General features: G+C 52.3%; 8 protein-coding genes across 8 annotated transcripts; 4 read left to right on the forward strand and 4 right to left on the reverse strand.

Annotated features, from left to right (window-relative positions):
• The first annotated feature begins 3,133 nt into the window (after nt 1–3,133).
• Nucleotides 3,134–4,920, forward strand: BJX67DRAFT_45977 (allantoinase alX). The gene is made up of 2 exons (XM_071035042.1): nt 3,134–3,814; nt 3,886–4,920. The coding sequence occupies exons 1-2, from the start codon at nt 3,320–3,322 to the stop codon at nt 4,912–4,914; spliced, it is 1,524 nt and encodes a 507-aa protein (XP_070887583.1). The 5' UTR covers nt 3,134–3,319; the 3' UTR covers nt 4,915–4,920.
• A 478-nt stretch (nt 4,921–5,398) lies between these two features.
• On the reverse strand, nt 5,399–6,485 carry BJX67DRAFT_379976 (TMEM199/VMA12 family protein; the record flags this gene model as incomplete). The annotated part of the gene is made up of 2 exons (XM_071032694.1): nt 5,399–6,163; nt 6,231–6,485. 2 exons carry the CDS (start codon nt 6,483–6,485, stop codon nt 5,399–5,401), a joined length of 1,020 nt encoding a protein of 339 aa, XP_070887584.1.
• A 229-nt stretch (nt 6,486–6,714) lies between these two features.
• BJX67DRAFT_349898 (tubulin-binding prefolding complex subunit PAC10) lies at nt 6,715–7,739 on the forward strand. Its single transcript, XM_071028789.1, has 3 exons — nt 6,715–6,820; nt 6,890–7,358; nt 7,419–7,739. The coding sequence occupies exons 1-3, from the start codon at nt 6,801–6,803 to the stop codon at nt 7,506–7,508; spliced, it is 579 nt and encodes a 192-aa protein (XP_070887585.1). The 5' UTR covers nt 6,715–6,800; the 3' UTR covers nt 7,509–7,739.
• On the reverse strand, nt 7,604–8,227 carry BJX67DRAFT_46003 (uncharacterized protein). The gene has a single exon (XM_071035043.1). The coding sequence runs from the start codon at nt 8,055–8,057 to the stop codon at nt 7,698–7,700; it is 360 nt and encodes a 119-aa protein (XP_070887586.1). The 5' UTR covers nt 8,058–8,227; the 3' UTR covers nt 7,604–7,697.
• On the reverse strand, nt 7,740–13,117 carry atg26 (UDP-glucose:sterol glycosyltransferase). The gene is made up of 4 exons (XM_071028790.1): nt 12,657–13,117; nt 11,082–12,570; nt 8,445–11,033; nt 7,740–8,396 (listed from the first exon to the last, which is right to left on the reverse strand). Exons 2-4 carry the CDS (start codon nt 12,393–12,395, stop codon nt 8,100–8,102), a joined length of 4,200 nt encoding a protein of 1,399 aa, XP_070887587.1. The 5' UTR covers nt 12,396–12,570; nt 12,657–13,117; the 3' UTR covers nt 7,740–8,099.
• Nucleotides 13,118–13,407: 290 nt separating this feature from the next.
• On the reverse strand, nt 13,408–14,777 carry BJX67DRAFT_46013 (DNA-directed RNA polymerase I subunit RPA34). The gene is made up of 2 exons (XM_071035044.1): nt 14,383–14,777; nt 13,408–14,334 (listed from the first exon to the last, which is right to left on the reverse strand). Exons 1-2 carry the CDS (start codon nt 14,598–14,600, stop codon nt 13,593–13,595), a joined length of 960 nt encoding a protein of 319 aa, XP_070887588.1. The 5' UTR covers nt 14,601–14,777; the 3' UTR covers nt 13,408–13,592.
• Nucleotides 14,778–14,788: 11 nt separating this feature from the next.
• grc3 (putative RNA processing protein Grc3) lies at nt 14,789–17,776 on the forward strand. Its single transcript, XM_071035046.1, has 5 exons — nt 14,789–14,991; nt 15,059–15,428; nt 15,483–15,609; nt 15,661–15,972; nt 16,032–17,776. Exons 1-5 carry the CDS (start codon nt 14,958–14,960, stop codon nt 17,688–17,690), a joined length of 2,502 nt encoding a protein of 833 aa, XP_070887589.1. The 5' UTR covers nt 14,789–14,957; the 3' UTR covers nt 17,691–17,776.
• A 1,409-nt stretch (nt 17,777–19,185) lies between these two features.
• BJX67DRAFT_46028 (uncharacterized protein) lies at nt 19,186–20,227 on the forward strand. Its single transcript, XM_071035045.1, has one exon. The coding sequence runs from the start codon at nt 19,448–19,450 to the stop codon at nt 20,021–20,023; it is 576 nt and encodes a 191-aa protein (XP_070887590.1). The 5' UTR covers nt 19,186–19,447; the 3' UTR covers nt 20,024–20,227.
• Nucleotides 20,228–21,070: the final 843 nt, after the last annotated feature.

Consider the following 21,070-nt stretch of genomic DNA (forward strand, 5'->3'; position numbering starts at 1 on the left):
CATTGCCCGATTCCAAGACAAGGATAAGCAACGATACGAGAATATAACCCACGGACCACATGCTCCCACAGACAACAATCACCATCACAAGGAAATACCGCGTATCCTCCGAGTACAATAGAAAGACCACGGTTTGAAACCATGGCTACCATATGACTACTATAGCCTACTACAGGAACAAAAAAAATGGGAATTGTTACAAGGGAGAATTTTGAATTGCTCCCAGAACGCAGTAAACAGAGTCACCCTAGCAAAAGACCACGTGACTGTATACTATTTAGTATACCATTAATGGTAGGAGGATGGTATACAGGGCCATGCAATCTAATTGGATATACCATTTGGTATACTATCTTGAGGGTAGGAAAATGGTAGGAACTTGGGAATACTTAAGGACGCTCATTACTACTGTATCTAGCTTTCCTATCTTCGTGATTAATACTACTATTATTCCAGAGTAACCAGTTCAAAGGATCTTTGCAAAGCAACTCGTCTAGTACTTACTCTACAGGCTATAGTATACATACTATAGGCTGGCCCTGCCCTTTCACCTCGACTTTGACCCGACTGTGACGAGTCCCCATACTCGTTGGACGTGATCGCACCAGGTAAGACTAGTCAATCCGAATCCTTCAGGAGTCCCGTGTGAGAGCCCGGGGTTAGAAGCGCGCGAGAGGTCGTCGCTTCGATAACAATAAGATAGGCCTCTGGTGGCTTCAAAAGGTCTTTATCCCTGCAACCAGGAGCCGTACAGTTAGCCAATATCAATTGCTTATATTGGATGGCCATGGAAGTCATCTCACACCTGCCTTCGACAAAATCTGTAGCAAAAACAATATTATAGCTATTTGCATGCCTCCCCATTTATTGCTTCTCCTACAGCCTCTCAATGTTGGTTGCTTTAGGCCTTTAAAGTCTGTATATAGTAGTTTAGTTGAATCAAGAATGCACCTAGGGTTCCACCATATCAACAAATTGGACTTCCTAAAGGCCTATCCCATGGCCCGTACAACCATTTTTACGCCTTAAAATATTTAAAGCGGCTTTGCTGCAGCTGGTATACAGCCATTTAATCCCCAGCAAGTCCTTGATAGGTTGAATATCGTGCTTGCTATACTAACTCCACCTAGAAGCCATAATAGGGACTCTATAAGCTCCTTGACACTAGCAACACCTTATATAGTTTACCAGCTGCAGAAAAAAGTATCTTCACTTAAAAAATTGCTTAAAAACAGTTCTCAAAGCCCTCTAACACCTTTAAAAATGGCCCTACAGCAAGTTCTAAAGGGCTGCAAGATAGCTCTATACAATGCTGCCTATCTAGCCCAGGAAAACCACAAGCTCCACACGGAAAACGAGAAGGTAAGGTAGAAAAGGCGTTGATCTAAACGCTAGATACCTAATAATGAAGGCCTATCGATACAGGAAGGTAGAGATCTCATGGTGTTGAGAAATAATCAAGAACGTGAGGCAGGGGGGTCTTCGACGATGTCTGCAGGTCAACCTTCTGAAGCGCCAAGACGCGCTCCACTAACATGTTCAAATTGCAATACTCAGGGCCATATTAGAACTAGATGCCCTGCACCTTTAGTTACCTAATTTTAATCAATATAGGCGTTGTTGGGTGGTTGCGAATTGCTTCAAGTTCTGAAAGCGCGATCGAAATCGGTGGGGGGTGGCGGGTCGCTTGGGATGGCGGGTCGCTTGGGAAATACGTTACATGACGTTCACGTTAGTAAAGGAATTGGTGGCCGCTATCGCGATAAGATTGTGGTACCGATATTCATATCGATAAGCCGGATAGCTTCATGGATTCCCGATCGGGAAAGTGGCGCCGCAATGGTCCCGTCCGGTGCGCCCAGCAGACGCTACCATCTCTCGGTTGGGTACCCCGCATTGACCTGTCCCTTCGGCGCTCTGACTGAAACCCCGTCCCTTGACGCGAAACAGTCTCGCGAAGAATAGAAGTCTGCCTCTCGAAAAATTTCCGGAAATCACTTCCTCTCAAATGTTCCAAAGAAGATATCTGCCTGATCGAGCTAGTCAGATCCGCCACGAGTCTCCAAGGGATTGTGAGGTTATTCTCGGCTGATTCAATGTCACCTCCTGTGAGGTCAGTGCGTCTCAGAGCACTCGCACAACAGTGCCAACAAGGATTGTCTTAAAATTGAGTCCGAAAGAGTCGACCAAGCATGGACTTGTCCAGACCTTCGAGGGATAGTGCTCGTCGCCTTCGCCTCAAATGTTTGCTTGTCTCATTTTCGATGGAACGCCTGGACAGCTCGTCGAATTAAAGCAGATGACCATCACGAGGTTGAGGGATTGGAATGTTGACAAAGCAATCGAGTCGGACTTTCGATCCCATCATCCTCTCCTCGTTCCGGGGCAGTTGGAGAACGGAGGACGCCGACACGCGCTCTGTCTCCTTCACACTTTCCGTCAGAGATCCTCCTTCCCAACCCGACGCCCATTCGCGAATCATCGTCCGCGCAGCTGATTATCGCGTCGCCTACAGAAGGACGCTAACTTGTTCAAAGTGCAGTTCGACGAAGCCCTCGTCTGCAAATTTGTCATATGCGGGACAGATTCAATCGAGTCAAGGGAAATCCTTCACAAGGAAACGCGAGGTTTCGATCGAGTAATTATACTTCGGGAGACAAGTTTTGGAGCCGATCACGGGTTCCGCAGGCGGCCGATGGTGAGGGCCCCATGAGAACCCATGGGTCGGAAGATGGGGAGGCGATGGAAAAATTTGTCGTCCGATCTCGGACCCAATTAGGCAATAGTGAGGGTATTCGCGAGAAAGGCTTTTTTAGCCCGCCTCCCCACACCCTTGCCACTTGCGAAGGGTTTGAGAAGACACGGGTCTTACCTAAGGCCACGTCAATTCCACGTTGTTATGACCTTGGGTATGGGCACGAATATGGCAGTGCCAGGCAGTGGTGATGGCAGCGAGTGGCCGAAGTGATTGAGTAAAGGTGAAGCCGTCCCATGGCTCGAGTGGATCCGGCGCTGGGTCCCAAAGAAGAACTTTGTGCGGTTTTCGTTACTCGATGGATAAGGCCCAGCGGAAGTGCCCAGGCTGCTATCGGGCTTTATAAAGGCTCAGCAATGGCTCTTATCAGTCCACCTCGCTTCTGCTCCTGACTTGGCTTATCTTTCCTCTCCTTCCTTTCTTGCCTTATCTCTTGGTTATCTTCAGAGAGTCCCTCGTTCTGGCGCTTTCGTCTCTCCTTTCTCTCGCTCTCTCCCTCCCCTCCTCTCTCTCTGTTCCTCCCCCCTCCATCCTCGGGCGTCCTTCGCTCTAGCCTCATTCGAGATGGACGTCGAGGGCCCTTCCATTGCCGTCTTCACTTCCTCGCGAGCCGTCATTGGTGGCCGTTTGACCTCTGCCACCATCGTTGTCTCCCGCACCACCGGCAAGATTACGGCCGTCTTCGACTCGGTCATCCCCGCCTCCGACTTCCCAGACGGCACTCCGTATACTGATTTCTCTCCGTATGTGCTGCTCCCCGGATTGGTTGATGCTCATGTCCACCTCAACGAGCCCGGCCGGACCGAATGGGAAGGCTTCTATACAGGCACCCAGGCTGCCGCCTTTGGCGGTGTCACCACCGTCGTTGACATGCCTCTCAATGCCATCCCACCCACTACCACTGTAGAGAACTTCAAGCTGAAGCTCCAAGCCGCTGAAGGCAAGTGCTGGGTCGACGTCGGCTTCTATGGCGGCATCATTCCCGGGAATGCTAGCGAGCTCAAGGCGCTAGTCAAGGAAGGCGTCCGTGGCTTCAAAGGATTCCTTATTGACAGCGGGGTAAGCCAGTCCCATCCCCCTCGGTTGTCCCATGTGTCGCTTGTGAGAGAAACTGTCCTCACACCTCGTAGGTCGATGAATTTCCTGCCGTCTCTTCTGAAGACGTCCGCAAGGCCATGGTCGAGCTGGCCGATGAGCCTACCACTCTCATGTTCCATGCTGAGATGGTCCCTCCCAAGACATCATCTAAAGGTGCTCTTGTCGTCCCTGAAGGTGCTCCAGAGGCATACTCCACCTTCCTGGCTTCACGCCCCTCGGACTTTGAGACCTGTGCCATTGAGGAGATCCTCTCCCTGTCTCATCTTGCCCCAAACCTCCCTTTGCACATCGTCCACCTCTCCGCCATGGAGGCAATCCCTCTCCTCCGCAAGGCCCGCGCAGAAGGTATCCCCATCACCGCCGAGACCTGCTACCACTACCTCTCTCTGGCAGCCGAGGAAATCCGCGATGGGGACACCCGCCACAAATGCTGCCCTCCCATCCGCTCCCAGACGAACCAGGACGCCCTCTGGTCCGAACTCGAGCGCTACGCCGAAGATGGCGTGATCCAGACCGTCGTCTCCGACCATTCCCCCTGCACCCCAGACCTCAAGCTCCTCCCATCCCACATCCCAGGCAACGGCACTTCTTCGAAATCCACCCCGACAGTACCAACCGATCCCGTCATCAATGAAGGCAGCTTCCTCTCCGCCTGGGGCGGTATCTCCTCCGTCGGCCTAGGTCTCCCAATCCTGTGGACCGAGCTTTCCCGCCGCAAAGGCCTCTCCGCCTCTCTCAACGGCACGACCACCAAGCAAGCCCTTCAGGATATCGTCCGTCTCTGCTGTGCCAACACAGCCGCGCAAGTCGGTCTTGAAAAGACAAAGGGAGACCTCGTGCCGGGGTATGACGCCGATTTTTGTGTCTTTGACGATACAGTCGAATGGGTCGTTGAACCGAGCACCATGCTCTTCCGCAACAAGTGCTCCCCCTACCAGGGCAAGACACTCCGCGGTATGGTCCGCGAGACATGGCTGCGCGGCGAGAAGATCTTTAACCGCGAGGATGGATTCAGTACCAAGTCTCCGTCAGGCTCATTGCTCCTGGAGAAACGGGTTTGAATATCTCTCTTTCATCTTCGACACACACACACACACATGCACACAGACACACAGACAGACAGACACATTCTCTCCCCCTCTCTCTTCTGTCTTGGCACACCCTGCGTATTGCGAGCCCACATGCAACCTCGCCACGTGCAGCTTGAACATATATTCGACGAACCCCAAAAGCAAGAAAGACTCATGATACCCACTAATGACTGCAGCATATCGAGCATGAAGCATAATATCATGTTCTGCATTACACGAGCAAGTGTAGACCTTGTTTAGTTTAGCTTTCTTGCTTGATAGAGGAAATCATACTTTGCACAACTGCACTCTCGCACTGAAGCTGTAAAATACCTCCGTAGTGCAGGATTGATTTGGAGTTTGATTGAAGTAGTTCATTTCCGGAGATCATCTGGTATGTATCGTACAAAGTCGTCCGTCCGTCCGTCCGTTAATAGACCGGGACAGGACCGAACTGCAGGATAGATAAGTCCACTCAACAGGCTCGATCAAACTTACCATCACCCTGATCCTCACCCTCATCCCCATTTTTCGCCCCCTCCCACTTCTCCCTCACCCTCCTCCGCACCCCTCCATTCGGGCCCCTCCCCCAAATAACCTCCTCATTCTTCCCAACCGGAACAGGGACAGAGTCTTCCGATACCCTGGGTCTCGCCCTCACTTCCTCCCTCCCAATAACACTCTTCCTCTCTTTCAGTTTCTTCTCCCCCTCTCGCGCCTTCTCAATCTTCCCGAGATAAATTGCATAGATCACCACTTCCGCAACGCCCACTGCTAGCGCCACGAAAATAGAAAGCAGCACGCGGACAGGCTCCGATGCACCACCACCACCACCCCCTTTATTGTGGAGAGACGGGCGACGACCGCCGGCATGGCCACTAGGCCGGGACCAGGACCAGGCCGACGAAATCGTCGAGATCAACGCCTCCGGCGTCTGGAACGACGTAAGGGCGAAGTATACGCTGAATCCCGTGATCAGGATGGAGAGGAAGATATTTAGGACGAGGGACGGGGTGAGCGGGTCTCTGTAATCTGCATCTGCGCCTGTGTCTGCGTCCCAATTCGAGGATTTGGTGTCGTGGAGGGCGGCGAGGGATGGAGTTGAGGTTGTGAAGATGTCTGGTGTATTTGAGTTTGAGTTCGCGGCAAGGTTTGAGGTGTTTGGGTGGAGCATGCGGTTGTAGGCGTCTGATTCGGCGGCTGCGAGGAGGCGAGCTTTGAGGGCTAGATATTCGGGGCTCTATGTGAGGCTGCTCAGTACGTGCTTTACGCGTGGATGGGTTAAGCTTAGCACCGAGGGGGCGTACAGGCTCTGGCTTCGGAGGCGGAGGAGGGATGTATAGCTTTGTTCCGCGGAGGAGTGAGTCAAGATCATAGCTCCTGTCGGTTCCGGCGTCACTGTCGGATTTGTCTCGGAAGTATCGAGATATACGTATTATTTGCTCATGGGTTATGGGATTCCCCAGGCTGATAGTTTCGGGGATGTTGAGGTCCCCTCGCACCGACTGAGGGATCGCCTCGAGGGCGGAGAGGATTGGGGTTGTTGCGACCAGGTGGACCATAGTAGATACAGATCGCTTCAGTCAGTCCATTGTATGTGGTTCGTCGCAAATAGTAGATCAAGTAAGTTGAGAATGATGAAGATGTGCAAGTGAGTTTGAAGTCAGATAGTTGCTACTTGCAAGCCTGGAGCTGGAGGCGAAGCCACCTTTCCCGAACAGGCAATCAACTCCCCCGCCCAGGCCCGCCAGGACTCCGCTCGATACTTTTCTCCCACTGCATCAACTCCAAGTCGCACCGTAACCCATTCCCCAGCGCATCTCGCACTCTCACTTTCGATAATATAAAGAGGCCCCTCAAGTGCCTACTCACACACAATGGCATCCAAAACCCCAGCGTGAGACAATCATCCCTCGCATCTCCAAAGCCCACCAGCACAAACTGACAGCAATCACCCACCCCCCAGAGAACCAACAACAAACCCACGCGGCATCCCCGTCGCCCCCTTCGTCGACAACGTCTCAGACTACGTCTCATCCCGCGCCGAAGTCGAACAAACCCTCCGCTCCTTCCAAGAAATGATCTCCAAGTACCAATTCATGGAAGTAAATACGACCCGCCGCGCCGCGGGCCTCCGCGAGAAGATCCCAGATATCAAGAAGACGCTAGAGATGGTGCGGTTCCTCAAGAGCCGGCGGGACAACGATGCCGCTAAGCCGCTGGAAACGAACTTTGAGCTCAACGATACGCTGTATGCGCGGGCGGCGGTTGACCCGGCCGATACCGAGGAGGTGTACCTGTGGCTTGGGGCGAATGTGATGCTTTCTTACCCGATTGCGGAGGCGGAGGGGATGTTGGAGGAGAAGCTTAGTGCGGCGGAGGTGAGCTTGGGGAACTGTGATGAGGATTTGGAGTTCCTGAGGGAGCAGATTACGGTATGAACACCCTGCATATCTTACTCCTTGTGGGAGGAGGTCGCTAATGGTTGTTGGTAGACGCTGGAAGTTGCGACGGCTCGTGTGTACAATTGGGACGTCGTGCAGAGGCGGAAAGAGAAAGCGGATGGGAAGGAGGAAGATAAATAGTTGAATCAGAAGAAAATAAAACGAAAAAAGACATGTGGAGGTCAAGTAGCTGGCTACTGGCCTGCAATACGTGCTATCTCCTGGTGATCTTATATGGGTTGGATCTACAAATGATTCTCTAGCAGCCTAGAGAATGAGGTTCTCTACAAGGGTAGAGTTCCGGAAGAACTATATTCTCTCTCCGTTGTATTAACCTAGGAAACAATGCATACAGCGCCAGAAGTATGTATATTGCCTATCATCGCTCATGCCAATCATATAAATCCGTCTATCATAAGCCGCCATAGAATGTAAACATCGCTCTAGATGCCGAACATGAGGTGTATCTCGAAAATGGCAACCAACACCAACCGTAAATAAGCGCTTAGCCGCGTAGAGTAACGACGAAAGAAGCCTAGGACAAGGCGACGTGATAGACAAACTAATCCAGAGCGCCATCAAAAGAGACGAAAGTAAAATAAAAGAAGGAAGAAGGGAAAGGGAGAAGCAAGATCCAGGATTAAAAGCAATAAGTAAACGAAATGGAGAGGACAGCAAATCATCAATCATCAATACCAAGCTGCAGACAGGCTTCAAGAAGCTCACTGTCTACTAAGAAGAATCTGCATAATTCGTGCCGCCGAAGAACAGTCGGCCGGGTGAATTATCAGCATTAGAGATGGCACGATCACGCACTTTCCTGGAAAATTCTTCCATCTCGGCATCGTCTCCAATGAGCGTCCAGTCCTCGATATCGGCAAAGTCGTCAGCCGCGTTCTGCTCGTCCATCGTTGTTGCAGGTGTGGGCGAGAACGGGGTAGAGGAAAAGGTTGAACGCTGTCGAGTTAGGGTTTTTGCATACTCGAGATCGCGGTAGATTGCTTGGATAGCAGTCGCCACACCATCCTCCTACTCTTGGTCAGCACCGTGTATGTGTATTCCGGCAAATAAACTTACACTCCGTATCCGCTCTCCTAGCTTTCTTGCCTTCACAATCATACGCTCACTGTGGGTGACCTCCCACAGAGCGCGAGAGAATACACTGACATTCAGCTTCTTCATACATATGCCAACACCCAGGTCCTCGATCCTCGTCCCAAAGAAAAACTGGTCGCCAAAGAATGGCTTGGCTATCGTAGGAACACCCGCACGGAGACTTGCCCCGGTAGTCCCAGCACCACCGTGATGAGCAACGGCATCAACCTGCGAGAAGAGCCAGTCGTGAGGAGCAGATTTAATCTGGAAAATCTCGGGTGGTAGAGGGATTTCAGATTTTGTACTTGATGAGTCCCCAAGCCGGGCGGACCATCCCTTCGATAGAATGCAACGCACATCCGCTTTCTGCACCGACTCGACGACTGTTCGCGTAAGGGCAGACGGATCCGAGACCACAATAGATCCGAAGCCTATGTAAACAATTTTCTTTCCATCCTGTCGCGCACGCTGAATGAAATCTGTGAGCTCCTTAGGGGGAGTCCAATCCGAACCTTCGCTGAGAAACCAGTACCCTGTGATACGAATCCAATCAGGGTAGTCCAGCGGCGGCGGTACGACAGACGGAGAATAATTATAGAGGAAGGGGACTTTGTTGGGCTGCATCTTGTCCAGCGAGGTAGCCTTGAGTCCTAACTCGCTCATTCTCCAGCGGTTCACTTGACCAGCAATGGCCTTCCAGAAGACGTTTTCGAACATCACATAGGTAATATAATTATACGCACCACCCATTCTATATTCGGGGACCGCGAATGCATGGGGGTACGCTCGTGTTCGTGACCAGGGCATTGTGAAGCCACGGAAGTACGGAATATTTAGGGCTTCAGCGATATGTATCCCGGCCATCGCACTCGGGGATTCGATGAGAACGTCGCAATCTTGGCACCCTCGCCATGCCGAGGAAAGCAGGTGGTCGATCCAACCCCGAAACTTGGAAGTCGCCTCCTTGAGGAACGAGTAAGTGAACATGCCGTTCTCTACACATAACCGCATGAGCTCTGCCGGATCACCATCAACGGGAGCGAAGTCAATTCCGTGCCCCTGGATCCAAGGTTCGAATTCCGCATGTGTGGCGATCTTCGGCCTATGTCCCTCTGCGAGCAAGCCTTTGCACAAGGCGATATAAGGCTGCACATCGCCACGAGATCCAATGGTCAGACATGTGATCCTCAGAGACTCAGCAGGCTTGAAGTTGACAATCGAGGCACGTGGGTCATCAAAGATACTTTGAATTTCTGAGGAGTCGTGGAGTGCGAGACGTAGGTCTTGTTCCGATGAAGAGTCCATGCGAGCTTCCTGCAACATGCGGTGTTCTATCTTCGCTGCCTCAGACTCATCCCTCTCCTGTTGCGATAGCAGGGCGGACTCGGCCAAGAACTTCACGGCCTCAAGACTCTGGTGAATAGTAACCGCACAGTCATCGCGGTCGCCCGCTTCCCTGAATTCAAAGAACAATTCCTCATGCCCTCTGATAATAACAACAAGCCCGTGGTATCCAAATCTAAACCCTTTCTCTTTTTCCACGTTCTCGATATCATTCAGTGGAAGTATCATCTTCGTCCGAGTGCCCGGTAGGAGGCTGCGGAAACAGAGTCTATTTTGACTCATATAGATCTTGCCGAAAAGCGGCACAACGCGGTGCAGATACACGAAATAAGCCGCTTGGAGTTTCTCCGTCGAGGGCAAAGCGAAATGACTGCGGAAACGCTCGGCATCCCTCAAGCTGTTCTCCCTATTCTCAACGTCAAGGATACGACCGTCCGGAATGCCATCAGTCTCTCCGTAATGCTTTCCACCACCTGCCCACATACCAGAGACCTTTTCAATATAACCCATCGATTCAGTTGCCAAGAGGTTACTCATTTCTCTAGACCGGTTTTTCACAAATTCAGCGATATTAACGGCGCCTCGAAGAGGAAGCGATCCCGCCTTCACGATATCGTTCAACGCAACCGCAGAGGACAATTTGGCAGCGTCCTTCGAGTCTTGCTCAGAATCGCACACGGCATCCCGAGTTTCAGGTCTTTCTCGAGTAAGGCCATCGAGAGCATGTTCTGCTATTGACCGAGTGGTTTCTTCCGAATACCGACGGCCAGATCTGGCAGCACCCGAGCTCCCATGCTGCCAAGTGTGTATTGTGGGGGAGTGAAAGACGTCGCTTCGATTCAGTATCTGGCTTGCAGATTCCGTTGTATCTGTTATCGACTGCAAGATCGCAGAGGAGTCAGTGGCTTGGTCGACAGAATTCACGAAAGAGCTTGCGGAATCATGCCGTCCGATCCGCGGCGAAGCTTCAGCAGCATGACCCCCAGAACCCAGAAAACTTGCGCTGGCACTTCTCCGTCTCTGGGCATCCGTCTTCAACGGCACCTGTAATTTATTTGCACTTGTCACCGACCACCTGCTCTGAGATCCGCGGGTCCTGTCCTGCTCAGACCCACGATTGGGCTGAGGTGAGAGGCTCTGCAAGGAACTTCTTGTCGGAGTATCGCTAATGAGTCCTTTCAGGAGATCGAACGCATCCCGGCCGGAATTGAAGAATGTGAAGTAATGCTGAGGGTACAATTAGTACGAGAGATAGGAAATAGATAGAACACGTACCTCATCAATTGCGTAACCATCCTCTCCGTCAATAGCGCGTATTTTGAATGTCTCGGCGAACTCAACCATCGGGCTTTCCTCTATATCAATAATGTCCTCGACAAGAAACGATACCTTGACACTCTCGTTCTCATTATGCGTCCGAAAGATAACTTTCTGCAGAGCCTTGACCCATTCCTTCGCATTTGTTGAGCTATCGGCTTTGAAGTAATATGTTCGATGGTCGGTAGTGATCTGAAAATCCCTCGACTCTCTCCCTTTTTCTTTTGACTCCATAATTGAAGCAGAAATCCCGTATCTGAGGTCGATCTGACCACTGGGGAAGTAAAGGTTAGAGGGATCAGCGTAATACGAAAGGACATCCCCCTTCAATGAAAACCAATAGCGACTGTATTTGGGGTTCTTCCGCCCACGCTTGTGGATCCAGCCAGACTTGATGACTTCCGTGGATTTGCGGGGAAGATAGGCATAGAAGCATATGTGCCTTTCGGTCACATACATGTATCCCTGCAGAAGCATGCTCTGTAGCAGGGAGCATGCATACTCAACGATAACCTTTTCGGGTGCGTTGAAACCGAACATCTCCATCAGTCGGAGTGAGAGCGGAGACGCCTGAGACTGTGGAGCCATGCTTTCATTCTTTCCCTCTGATGAAGATTCTGAGCTTTCCACGGGTTCCTCGCTACCCAGGTGAGCTCGTGCCTCGACCATACGACTAAGGATCGGCGCAGCTCGAGGTGTCGCACTGCGTGGACGCGGGAGAGTTGGGTGGGCAGGGAACGGGGATAGCCTTCCACTCGTCGATGGCTCACGCGAGGTCACCGGATGTTGTTCTTTGTCCTGTCTGATGCTCGACTTGAAATGCTGGAATGGCTTATGATCTGATATTGACCTCCGATGGCGACGGCCCCTCTCCTCTGAACTACTCCTCGTTCCAGGTGCGGGCGGCACTTGTAAAGTTCGGCCCGATTGTGATATTTCAGCATCCCGGCGCGATACCTTTTCGGACGACTTCTTGGGCTTTGCATCTGTCTCCCCATCGCTATCGCTAGAGTCATCGAAGCGGGCGCGGAAATCCGAACGGGTGCCAACGGCGGCGATTAGGGACAACATGGATTGGCCCATGTACCGCATGCTATCCCGAGACTTGGTATCGCCAGGTGGAGCGGTGTAATCGATCTGAGCATCATCTTGATCGTCTTTCAGTCGGTCCGGAAATGCGCTCGAGAACATGCGGCTCGTAGATATTGACTGCCTGCTTGCACTAAGTCTTCGATCCAGACGCCGTTTTGCGTCGTCTATAAATGGTCGCATCTTGGAGGTCTAATGGTGGAGAAAATTTCAAGGAGCGAGCTTGGACGAATTCGAAGGACGCAGGGTGGTGGTGGAATATGGGACCGCCGAGGCAGGTGACAAGCTCCGGGGATCTGGTGGTCTGGGTTGAGGTCACGATGGAGGTTTCGATAAAAAAGTACACTCAACAAAGCAGCTGATTACGTTGATTAATACACGCTGGTTGCCAAATTCACAGGACAAAGGGCGAAAAGGAAAACGCAACAAGGGGAAACTACCCACCCAGGCGCTGCCCCGGACCTTATACTGATAAGGAACCAGGAAGATCTCCGGGGACGGCGATTATCGAAATAGCCGTCAAAGCAGCGTCGTCGGCGAGAGCCCTTGAGTCATCCTGGGAGGGAGGGTTGTGGAGAATGACGAGATGTTGGAAGGAGTCGAGAAACATGTGCGATGCAAGTTGACTCTCGGCATCAAGGCGAAGGCGAAGCAAAAAGTCCCGCGCAGTCCTGAGGAGTTGAGGGAACGGTCTCGTCCTCTGGCGTCACTTCAGGTTGTCCAGGCTGTATCAGCTGGTGCATGTGCACATCTCCACCAATCCAGTGGGTTTCATGTGACCGCAAGGCGAACTTCATCCAATCACTACGCTCCCCCACACCCAAACAGCTTGTCTCATCCGGTATTTTGAGTCACGTAAAGCTGTCTCGACGATAAGGATTGTAACCTTCCAAGGTTCCTTTCTGCAACTCCTGTTGTAAGAGATAAACGCTGAAGCAAGGCAAGATGTCTGTTCGAGCTGCCCAAGGTTGGTCTTGGAGGGTCCAAGGTGCAGATCTCTCTAGCCTCATCGCGTTAGCCGATTAGCTGTCACCAGGCCGCCTGATATCAAGGCTCAGCACTTACGGGTCCACCTACCAATTCGCAAGGAAGAGTTGTGGCATTGTCCGCGATTCGGAACCCTGAACCTCCACTCCAACGGAGAGGCATCTGAAGTTCATTATTCGCGTCTATGTTGGTTTTTACAACACCAGCGCTGTTGCCGTTGATTCTCTCAGTCAACATCCACAGACCCTTGTTGTCTAATCCAATAAATATTTATGAGCAGGAGGACAGCGAACAGAACTGCTAAGCGCGGTCATCATTTGCCAGAGCATGCACAAAACCAATCGTCTATCGCTAACCTTTTAGAAACAGATAAAGCACATATACAGCTCCCAATCAAGTAGCCTTCTCCTTCTTTCGCTTTTTCCCGTCTCGATCCTTGCTATATTTTGTCTTCTCTCCCCCAGCGTTCTCGGAGGAGTGTTTCTTGGATTTCTTCCGTGGTACACCAGCGGACTGGGTCCCATCGCCCTCCGTCTGTTGATGCTTTCGCTTCCTTTCCTTCTCCTCCCCATGCCCTCGGGGAAATTTGAATGTAGGTTCCTCTCCTTCTGACTCGTCAGAGCTTGATCCAAGGGTCTGCGGAGGGCCATCACCGCTTCCCACGGGCCGGAAGCGCATCTTCAGATGCATGGGTTGTTTCCGGGGCGGTTTCTCCAGTGCCTTTGCGGCTTTGAGGGTTGTTTCTTCGTATTCCGCCCCACCTGGAAGTTCGACCACTTCTTGAATATGATAGGATGGAACGTTTTTCACAGTACTATGGTATGTTTTGGCTTTTGAATCGTAGACGAAGAGTGTCTGTCCACTTTCACTAGCTTGGCTTTGGCTGCCGGCGGGGATCGCGTATTGTACACCATCATGCTTCAAAATCGGCTCACCCTTCAAAGCTCCAGCTAGCGAGACCTCCTTGATCTTTGACAGAGGAAGGTATGCAGGGGCGGTGATGTGGAATACTTGTTTTCCTTGTATATCGGAGAGAATTGAGGATGTAGAAGAGGATGACTGGGGTTTGGCGGATTTGAACCCGAAAGGCGGCTTGTATGGCTGCGGAGGATGGCCTGGGCGTGTTTGAGAAGGTCTAGGCAGTTAGCAAGTGTATAGTCACTTCATCTAGGAAAGGTCATACTTGAGGCCGGAATGCCCATTCGGAGCCCTTGTCTCTTCATCCGACGTTGTAACCCTTTCGCTATCGCTATCGCCGGCGGAGCTGCTCGACTGCTCGTCGTCCGAGCCGGAACTTGACGATTCTGCGCCCTGGTTGTCTGACACTGCAGAAGAGCTTGATTCACCCTCCGACCTCTGAGCACGAACTGACTTTGATTTTTTCTCCGCCTTTGCTGCCATGGTGTTTGGCGAATTTGTGCTGGGAGATCAGGGCTGCCTGGGTGCAACCGGAGTGTTCGCGATGCAGTGGGAAATCTGGCGCGACTTCCTTGATGTAACGTAAGCCAGCTAGACTGGAATATACTTTAGGTAAGACTGAACGTGAACTGAAAAGACTCGGCCAGATCTTGGTTCCTGTGCATTGCGACAATCCAAGTCGAAGGTCGAGCGATCTTTTTTTTTGCTCCGCAGACGCACGGACCACACGTGGAACTCCGCAGGAAATTATCCTCGATGAATTCCAGATGAACTCATTGAAACTAGCAACTCGAACAGCTGGCCAGGAGGGACACTGGAGCTCATCTGGCTTACAGTATAATGAAGAGGAAAGCTGAGAAACAGCAAGGCACAGGTGAAATCTCCGAGATTTTGATCTATTGCCCTAACCACGCCGCAAGACTGATGAGATATTTTGCTAGCTCCGGTCAGTGCATTTGCCGCGCGTAAAGCCCGATTGCAACAGACGAAGACTGTTGTCACGGCGGAGAATTCTACGCATCCTGAACTTACTGCTGAACCGCCGACTAAACGGCCGCGACGCTCGCTTGAACAGCCCCTCTCGCAATCGGTACCAGAGGATGATGCGCAGAGAGCTACGAAACAGGGGCCAGTCAAAGTCACGCAGGCGGTAGTTGTCAAAGGGATTCGCACGGCGCGACCTACGAAGTTAGACGATGCTGCTGCAATTGAGGAGAGTGAGGATCGGAGTTCGTTCAACGAGGAGTCGGAAGAAGAGGATGCAGTGGAGGGAAACGCTGGGATGATGGTCGTTCCTGGAACTGAAGCTGGGTAATTAGCTTTCATACTCCTTTGGGTGTGTGGCTATCCTGCTGACGACTGTAGCTATGAGTCTCCTGCCGACACACCGGGTGTGGCAATGGAGTTCCCTTTATCCAAGATTCGCTTGAACAAAAGCAACATCGTCTACAGCGACGAACGTACACTTTGCGTCCGCATTTGGGAAAAGATGGTATGTACGCGGAAACATTTGGTTGGCTCTGCTGCTAATACTGTCTTTTAGAGTATAGTGTTAATTGGCCGTTATGATCTCTGGGTGAAACGGGGAGTTGTGAGCGTGATGGGCGCCAAGTTGCACCCTTCGCCACGAGTCTACAGGGTGTATGCCCCGTCGACACACTCACTTCCGGTAATAAAATGTGTCTCCGGCGTCGATGGTGCGGCGGAAGTTGAATTTAGGTCGTGCCACAGTGGGATATACCGCCTCAGGGACTTATCGCCTCTATATCAGCGCGTATGGAGTAGCGCAAACACACCAGCGGACAAGTACAGCCTCAAACAGATGGAAAATGCGACAAAGCGGACATTCTCAGTGGTGAGTCACTGCCTCGTTTCTCGTTTTGTTCGAGGAGTTCTGTATTCTGACCCGCGTAGCTCTATACGTCGGCAGACGATCCTCTGAAACGACATTTGCGTCCGCTCCACTTGGAGAAACAGTGGAGCGCAGCCATCAAAAACCTATCTCAGCGAACCGGACGACTGCAAGTACTAGTCTGCGGTCCCAAGGGTTCTGGGAAATCGACTTTTGGCCGTTATCTCCTAAACCACCTCCTTAGCCCGGCGCCCCAGGCTGAATCCAACTTCCACAATACCGACGGGGTCGCTTTCCTGGATCTCGACCTTGGCCAGCCTGAATTCTCGCCCATGGGCCAGGTCTACCTCGCCCATCTTCGCTCTCCTGTCTTCGGTCCTCCGTTCACGCATCCGTCCTTGAATGGTGGCCATGATGGAGATATCATCCGGGCTCACCACATCGGCGCAACGTCGCCAAAGGAAGACCCAGATCACTACGTGCTAGCAGCCACGAATCTCATGGAACACTACCGAGATCTCTTCGCGAGATTCCCTCAATGTCCTCTCATCATCAACTACCCTGGCTGGATCTTCGGCCTTGGTCTAGAGGTCGCAACATATCTCGTCCGATCACTCGGACTGTCTGACGTGGTGTACATGAGCGAAAAGGGCCCGATGGAGGTCGTAGAGCCTCTCAGACAGGCAACAGGCGCAGCCAGAATCCCACTGACCATTTTACCGTCGCAACCAACCGAGTTCGCGAGCAGATCAAGCGCACAACTCCGCTCGATGCAAATGCAGTCCTACTTCCACATGATTCAGCCAAAGGAGATAAGTCAGCCTGTATGGCTGGACAGACCGATCTTCAGGAACAGACCCTTCCACGTCCGCTACGCGGGTCCAAACCAGGGCATACACGGAATCATGGTCCTGGGCTCACAGATTAGCCCCGACCTTCTTAGCGATAGCCTCGAGGGTACCGTCGTCGGAGTCGTCGCCGTCGAATCCCCAAACGCCCTCCCAAGCCCTCACGCAGATCCTGAAAACGAACCAAACGACTCCGACATCAACATCGATATAACCAATAATCCTTCCGAAGACGAACCCACAACCAGAACAACAACCACCCCTCCATCCCCCCTCACAACACTAACCTCCCTCACAACCCCCACAAAAGAAAACCTCCCCTACCTCCCCCCAACCCCAGGAACAGGAACAGCCACGCCTCTCCACCCGTCCTCTTCATCCTCGCTCGGCCTCGCCCTCATCCGCACAATCAACAAAACAACGCAAACAATCGAACTCGCCACGCCAATCCCCGCCTCGCGACTCCGCGAGTCCCTCGAACGCGGCCACCCGATTGTTCTCGTGCGCGGGGGACTCGATAATCCCAACTGGGCGATTAGCGAGGAGTACTATGCTGCAAGGGCGGCGGAGAGGCGGTTTAGGCGGTGGCGGTCGTTGGGGACGAGGATGGGGAATACACCTGGAGAGGGTGGTGAAGGCGGCGGCGGCACGGGGGATTCTGAGAGTCAAGAAAAGGAAAAGGACAGGGAAAGGAAAAGGCGTCTTGCACGTTTAAAGGAGAGGGTCCGGAGGGCGAAGGATGTGCCCTTTATGACTGTGATCGAGGATCATGGGAGGAGGAGGCAGGATGAGGCGGAGAGGGAGAGAAGGGGCGCATTGTGGAAGTTGAGAAAGAAGGCTGTTGTTGAGGAGGAGAGCGAAGTTGGATACTGAGTACTCTGGATGCCCTGTATGGGAAAATTTGGGCCTCTGTTTAGTATGCGCATGTCTATATGGTATCATGATGTATAGCTCTGGACACATGCATGTTTAGAACGAAGTGCAGCGCCAACAACACTCAATTACCAAGATACAGTCTATCTTTCGATTCGACTCCGAGCCGCAATGACCGGGAAAAGCTATTGCCGGACGGGGCTCCAAATAGCCGCAACTCGGAACGCAAGAAAGGGAATGTCAGGATTTTGGGAAAGCTTAAAATGCAGTTCAAACTTTCATGGAGGGGCCCAGTGCCCAACGGAAGCCCAAGGATTCAGAGACCCGGATGGCTCAGCCTCGGGTCGGAGCAGGAAACTTCGTCTGATGCAGCGATTCAACTCTATTTCTGGTCTGGACTCGAGTCCGACACCTTGTTGACCCATGCCTCCTTACCTAGAGAGACGGTAAAAGTGCCGAGTGTAATGAAGGCTGCCAGGCTTAACTCCCATTAAGGGCAGTGATATACAAATCCAGGGTCATGTGGCGACGCAGATAAGGCTGATTGTTGAATGCTCTTTTGTTGGGGCTGCATGGTCTGAGTCCGAGCTTGAGTCTCTCGCACAGCTTACTTGCAGAGTGCGGTCCGCTCCTTGGGTGGGCAAGGAATGAGGGGTTAATGTAGGTAAAGAGGTGTGCGTACATGAAGTTCCACTGACATGCAGATGGAGTCAAAGTTAGAAATCAGAATGAATAATATGCCTCAAAGTTCGAGGCCTGACACAGATTTCATGGAAGCTTTCCTGATGGAAATGCGGTGAGGAGTTGATATGACCCACTGGTGCATTTTTGAATGCGCGGCTTGGCTCGAGAGATCAGTGATGAAAAGAGTCTCCCAGCCGCGGTTTGGGCAAGTCGAAGTCTCAACTTCGGGTTGTGCGAGATGTTAGAGTTGGTTAGAGTTCCTGAAGAGTTCGGGCGCAAGAGCTGTCGAGGTCTGTCAAGGTGGGATGGCGGTGGTGAAGAACAAGAAAAAGGCAGGGGACTGGACGAGTGTTGATCTGTCTGTGAACTGCATGCTGAATCACTGTCAATCAATTTGCAAACGACTCGGATATCAAGACAAAATATTCAATCGAGATGGCAGGTTTCGAACGAGACAGGCTGCAATGAGTGGTGGTCGCCACGTGGGGAATGTGAAGGTCAGACCCGTCTTCCTGTTCCAAGTTGAGCGTGGAGTGGGCTTCGAATGACTTCAGTGTAGGTGGGGTCCCCAGCTCACCGTGGATGGAGTGGAAGTGCGATTTTCATGGGGTTTCGAAGACCCATAACCGTCAAGAGGTCGTGTGCGGAGTTTCCTCAAGGCAAAGACAGAAGTTGATACTCCAAGTCGACAAGTCGAGAGTTTGAGAAGGGAAATTCAGGAGCGGCAGTGATGCAAGGAATTCCTCTCTGAGGATGATGACGCCAAGTCTAGGAACAGGCGATGTGAGCGCGCGCGCTGCTCTGGTCGGCTGGAGTCCTCCATCGGATGCGGACACGGGACCCGGAGGATTTTCCGCGACTGTATTGTGTATTGATGTCCAAGAGGGAATGCTGATACCCCTGAAGAAACAAAAGATGAGGGAGTTGAACTGTCACATTCTCACGGCTGCCATGGTATGACTGTACAACATGCATGACCTTCGGTCGGAGGTGACAGGGAATGTGGCCAGTGACATCCCGCACCCGGCTACGAGATCCTTGTTAGGAAGGATCGAGCAATTACCACTCTCAGCATGGTGAAAAGCCGATGCAGAGGGAATCACATCCCCAAGCCTCTTCAATTGGAGGGACAGTTCGCGGACAAATCGGAGGACAGGGAATTCCGGCGACTGCTTCTCATGGTGACAGGAGCCGCTTGGGACAGATCCTTCTCAACGAAGGGGTGGTCTTGGGAATTTCAGGGAAGAAGGCCGTCCATCCTCCTCCTGCGAAAGGATCCAAGAAGCGAAGGATCGAGCTCCGAGTGGATGAGAAATGTGCGCGGCCTGTTTCGTCGACTGTCTCGTGTGCCCATCCCGAACGACGGAGAACAGCGGGAGGATGATCGTTTGGAGAGGCCACAGCGCCACACCTCTCCGATCGTCCGGGCATGTGATGGAGCTCTCGTGCTCTGTTCAGCTTCTCTGGCGTCGAGGCTCCTTGGAGGACAGAGGACTCTGTTTCGTGCGTCTGGGGGATTGAATTGCCGTGTGAGAGCTCGACTCGCTAGTCCCACCAACCCATGCAGCCAAAGCTTCGAAGCTAGGGCTGAAGCCAGGGCTAATGCCGAGGAAAAAAGAACCATCGGGGAGATCGGGCGGCAAAATTAGAGGGAGCAAATCCAAGACCCCCCTTGATTCCCATTTGGTCCGATTGCCGTGCTTGTTTTCTTTTTCTTGGCTCTTCAGACTCGTCCAAAACTTCAGGGAGACGGGTAAAAGGGCCATCCCTCTTGAGGACGGCGATCGCTCGCGGTCGCTGAGGAAGAGAAACAGATCATGTGCCTACTTGTCTCCTTTGAATCGTGGTGGATCTGGGCTGGGATTGACTTCTTCCATTTGCCCTTCCACGAGGCTTCGATTGCGTAAAAGATGGACTAGCGGCCAACCGCTGTTCCACTGCCTTGGGACGCGGGTCGGTCCACATTCGGCAAGATTCGAGACACTGGGCACCTGGGCACCTGAGCAGCATGGACAACCTTTTCTCGAGGTACGAGTACCTTCGATAGAGTTGATGCAACCCTCGAGATTGCCTTCTAGTTTGTCCAGCCTCAATGGAAACTGGGATCAAGCAGTGGAGGAGGATCAAGTCCGATCAAGGAATGGCGCATTAGGCCGAAGACCGTTTTCTGTCGGGCTCCCAGCCGCTGATGGACAGAAAAGGGGACTCCAGCCGAAGAATACGATCGCTCACTCCAGCTTCTGACGCGGGTTGCTAGGTAGCAATCCCCGGCGATTGATTGGGTGTCGCCTTCAGTCGCCCCAACCTTATGACTGCCTCATTTCTGATGCCCTCTGTTCAAGCAAGACAAAAAAGAGAAAAGAGGACAGCTTGGACTTGAACTTGAGAGATGTGCCATACCATACGGTATTGTCCGTGACGATGAGGGAGCGGCCCAGGCCAGACCGGGGAGCCAAACCAATGAGAGTCGAGCAATTGTATGAAAAATGGTCAGCCCTCCGTCACTTTTGGGGCTCCACTTGCGGTGGCGCCCCTTCGTCCTTTTCGCCCGTTTCGTCCATTTCCACTTGTTCCCTTCCCGAGAATGAGATCCTTCCGGAGACAAAGCCCGTCTCATTCACATCTCAGAATCAAATCATCTTCGGCGCCTTGATTCCGTCTGTACCTCTCTGCCAAGCTCTTTCCTCGAGCTGCTT

The sequence above is a fragment of the Aspergillus lucknowensis genome, assembly GCF_044049455.1.
Source record: "Aspergillus lucknowensis strain CBS 449.75 chromosome Unknown BJX67scaffold_13, whole genome shotgun sequence".
NCBI lineage: Eukaryota > Fungi > Ascomycota > Eurotiomycetes > Eurotiales > Aspergillaceae > Aspergillus > Aspergillus lucknowensis.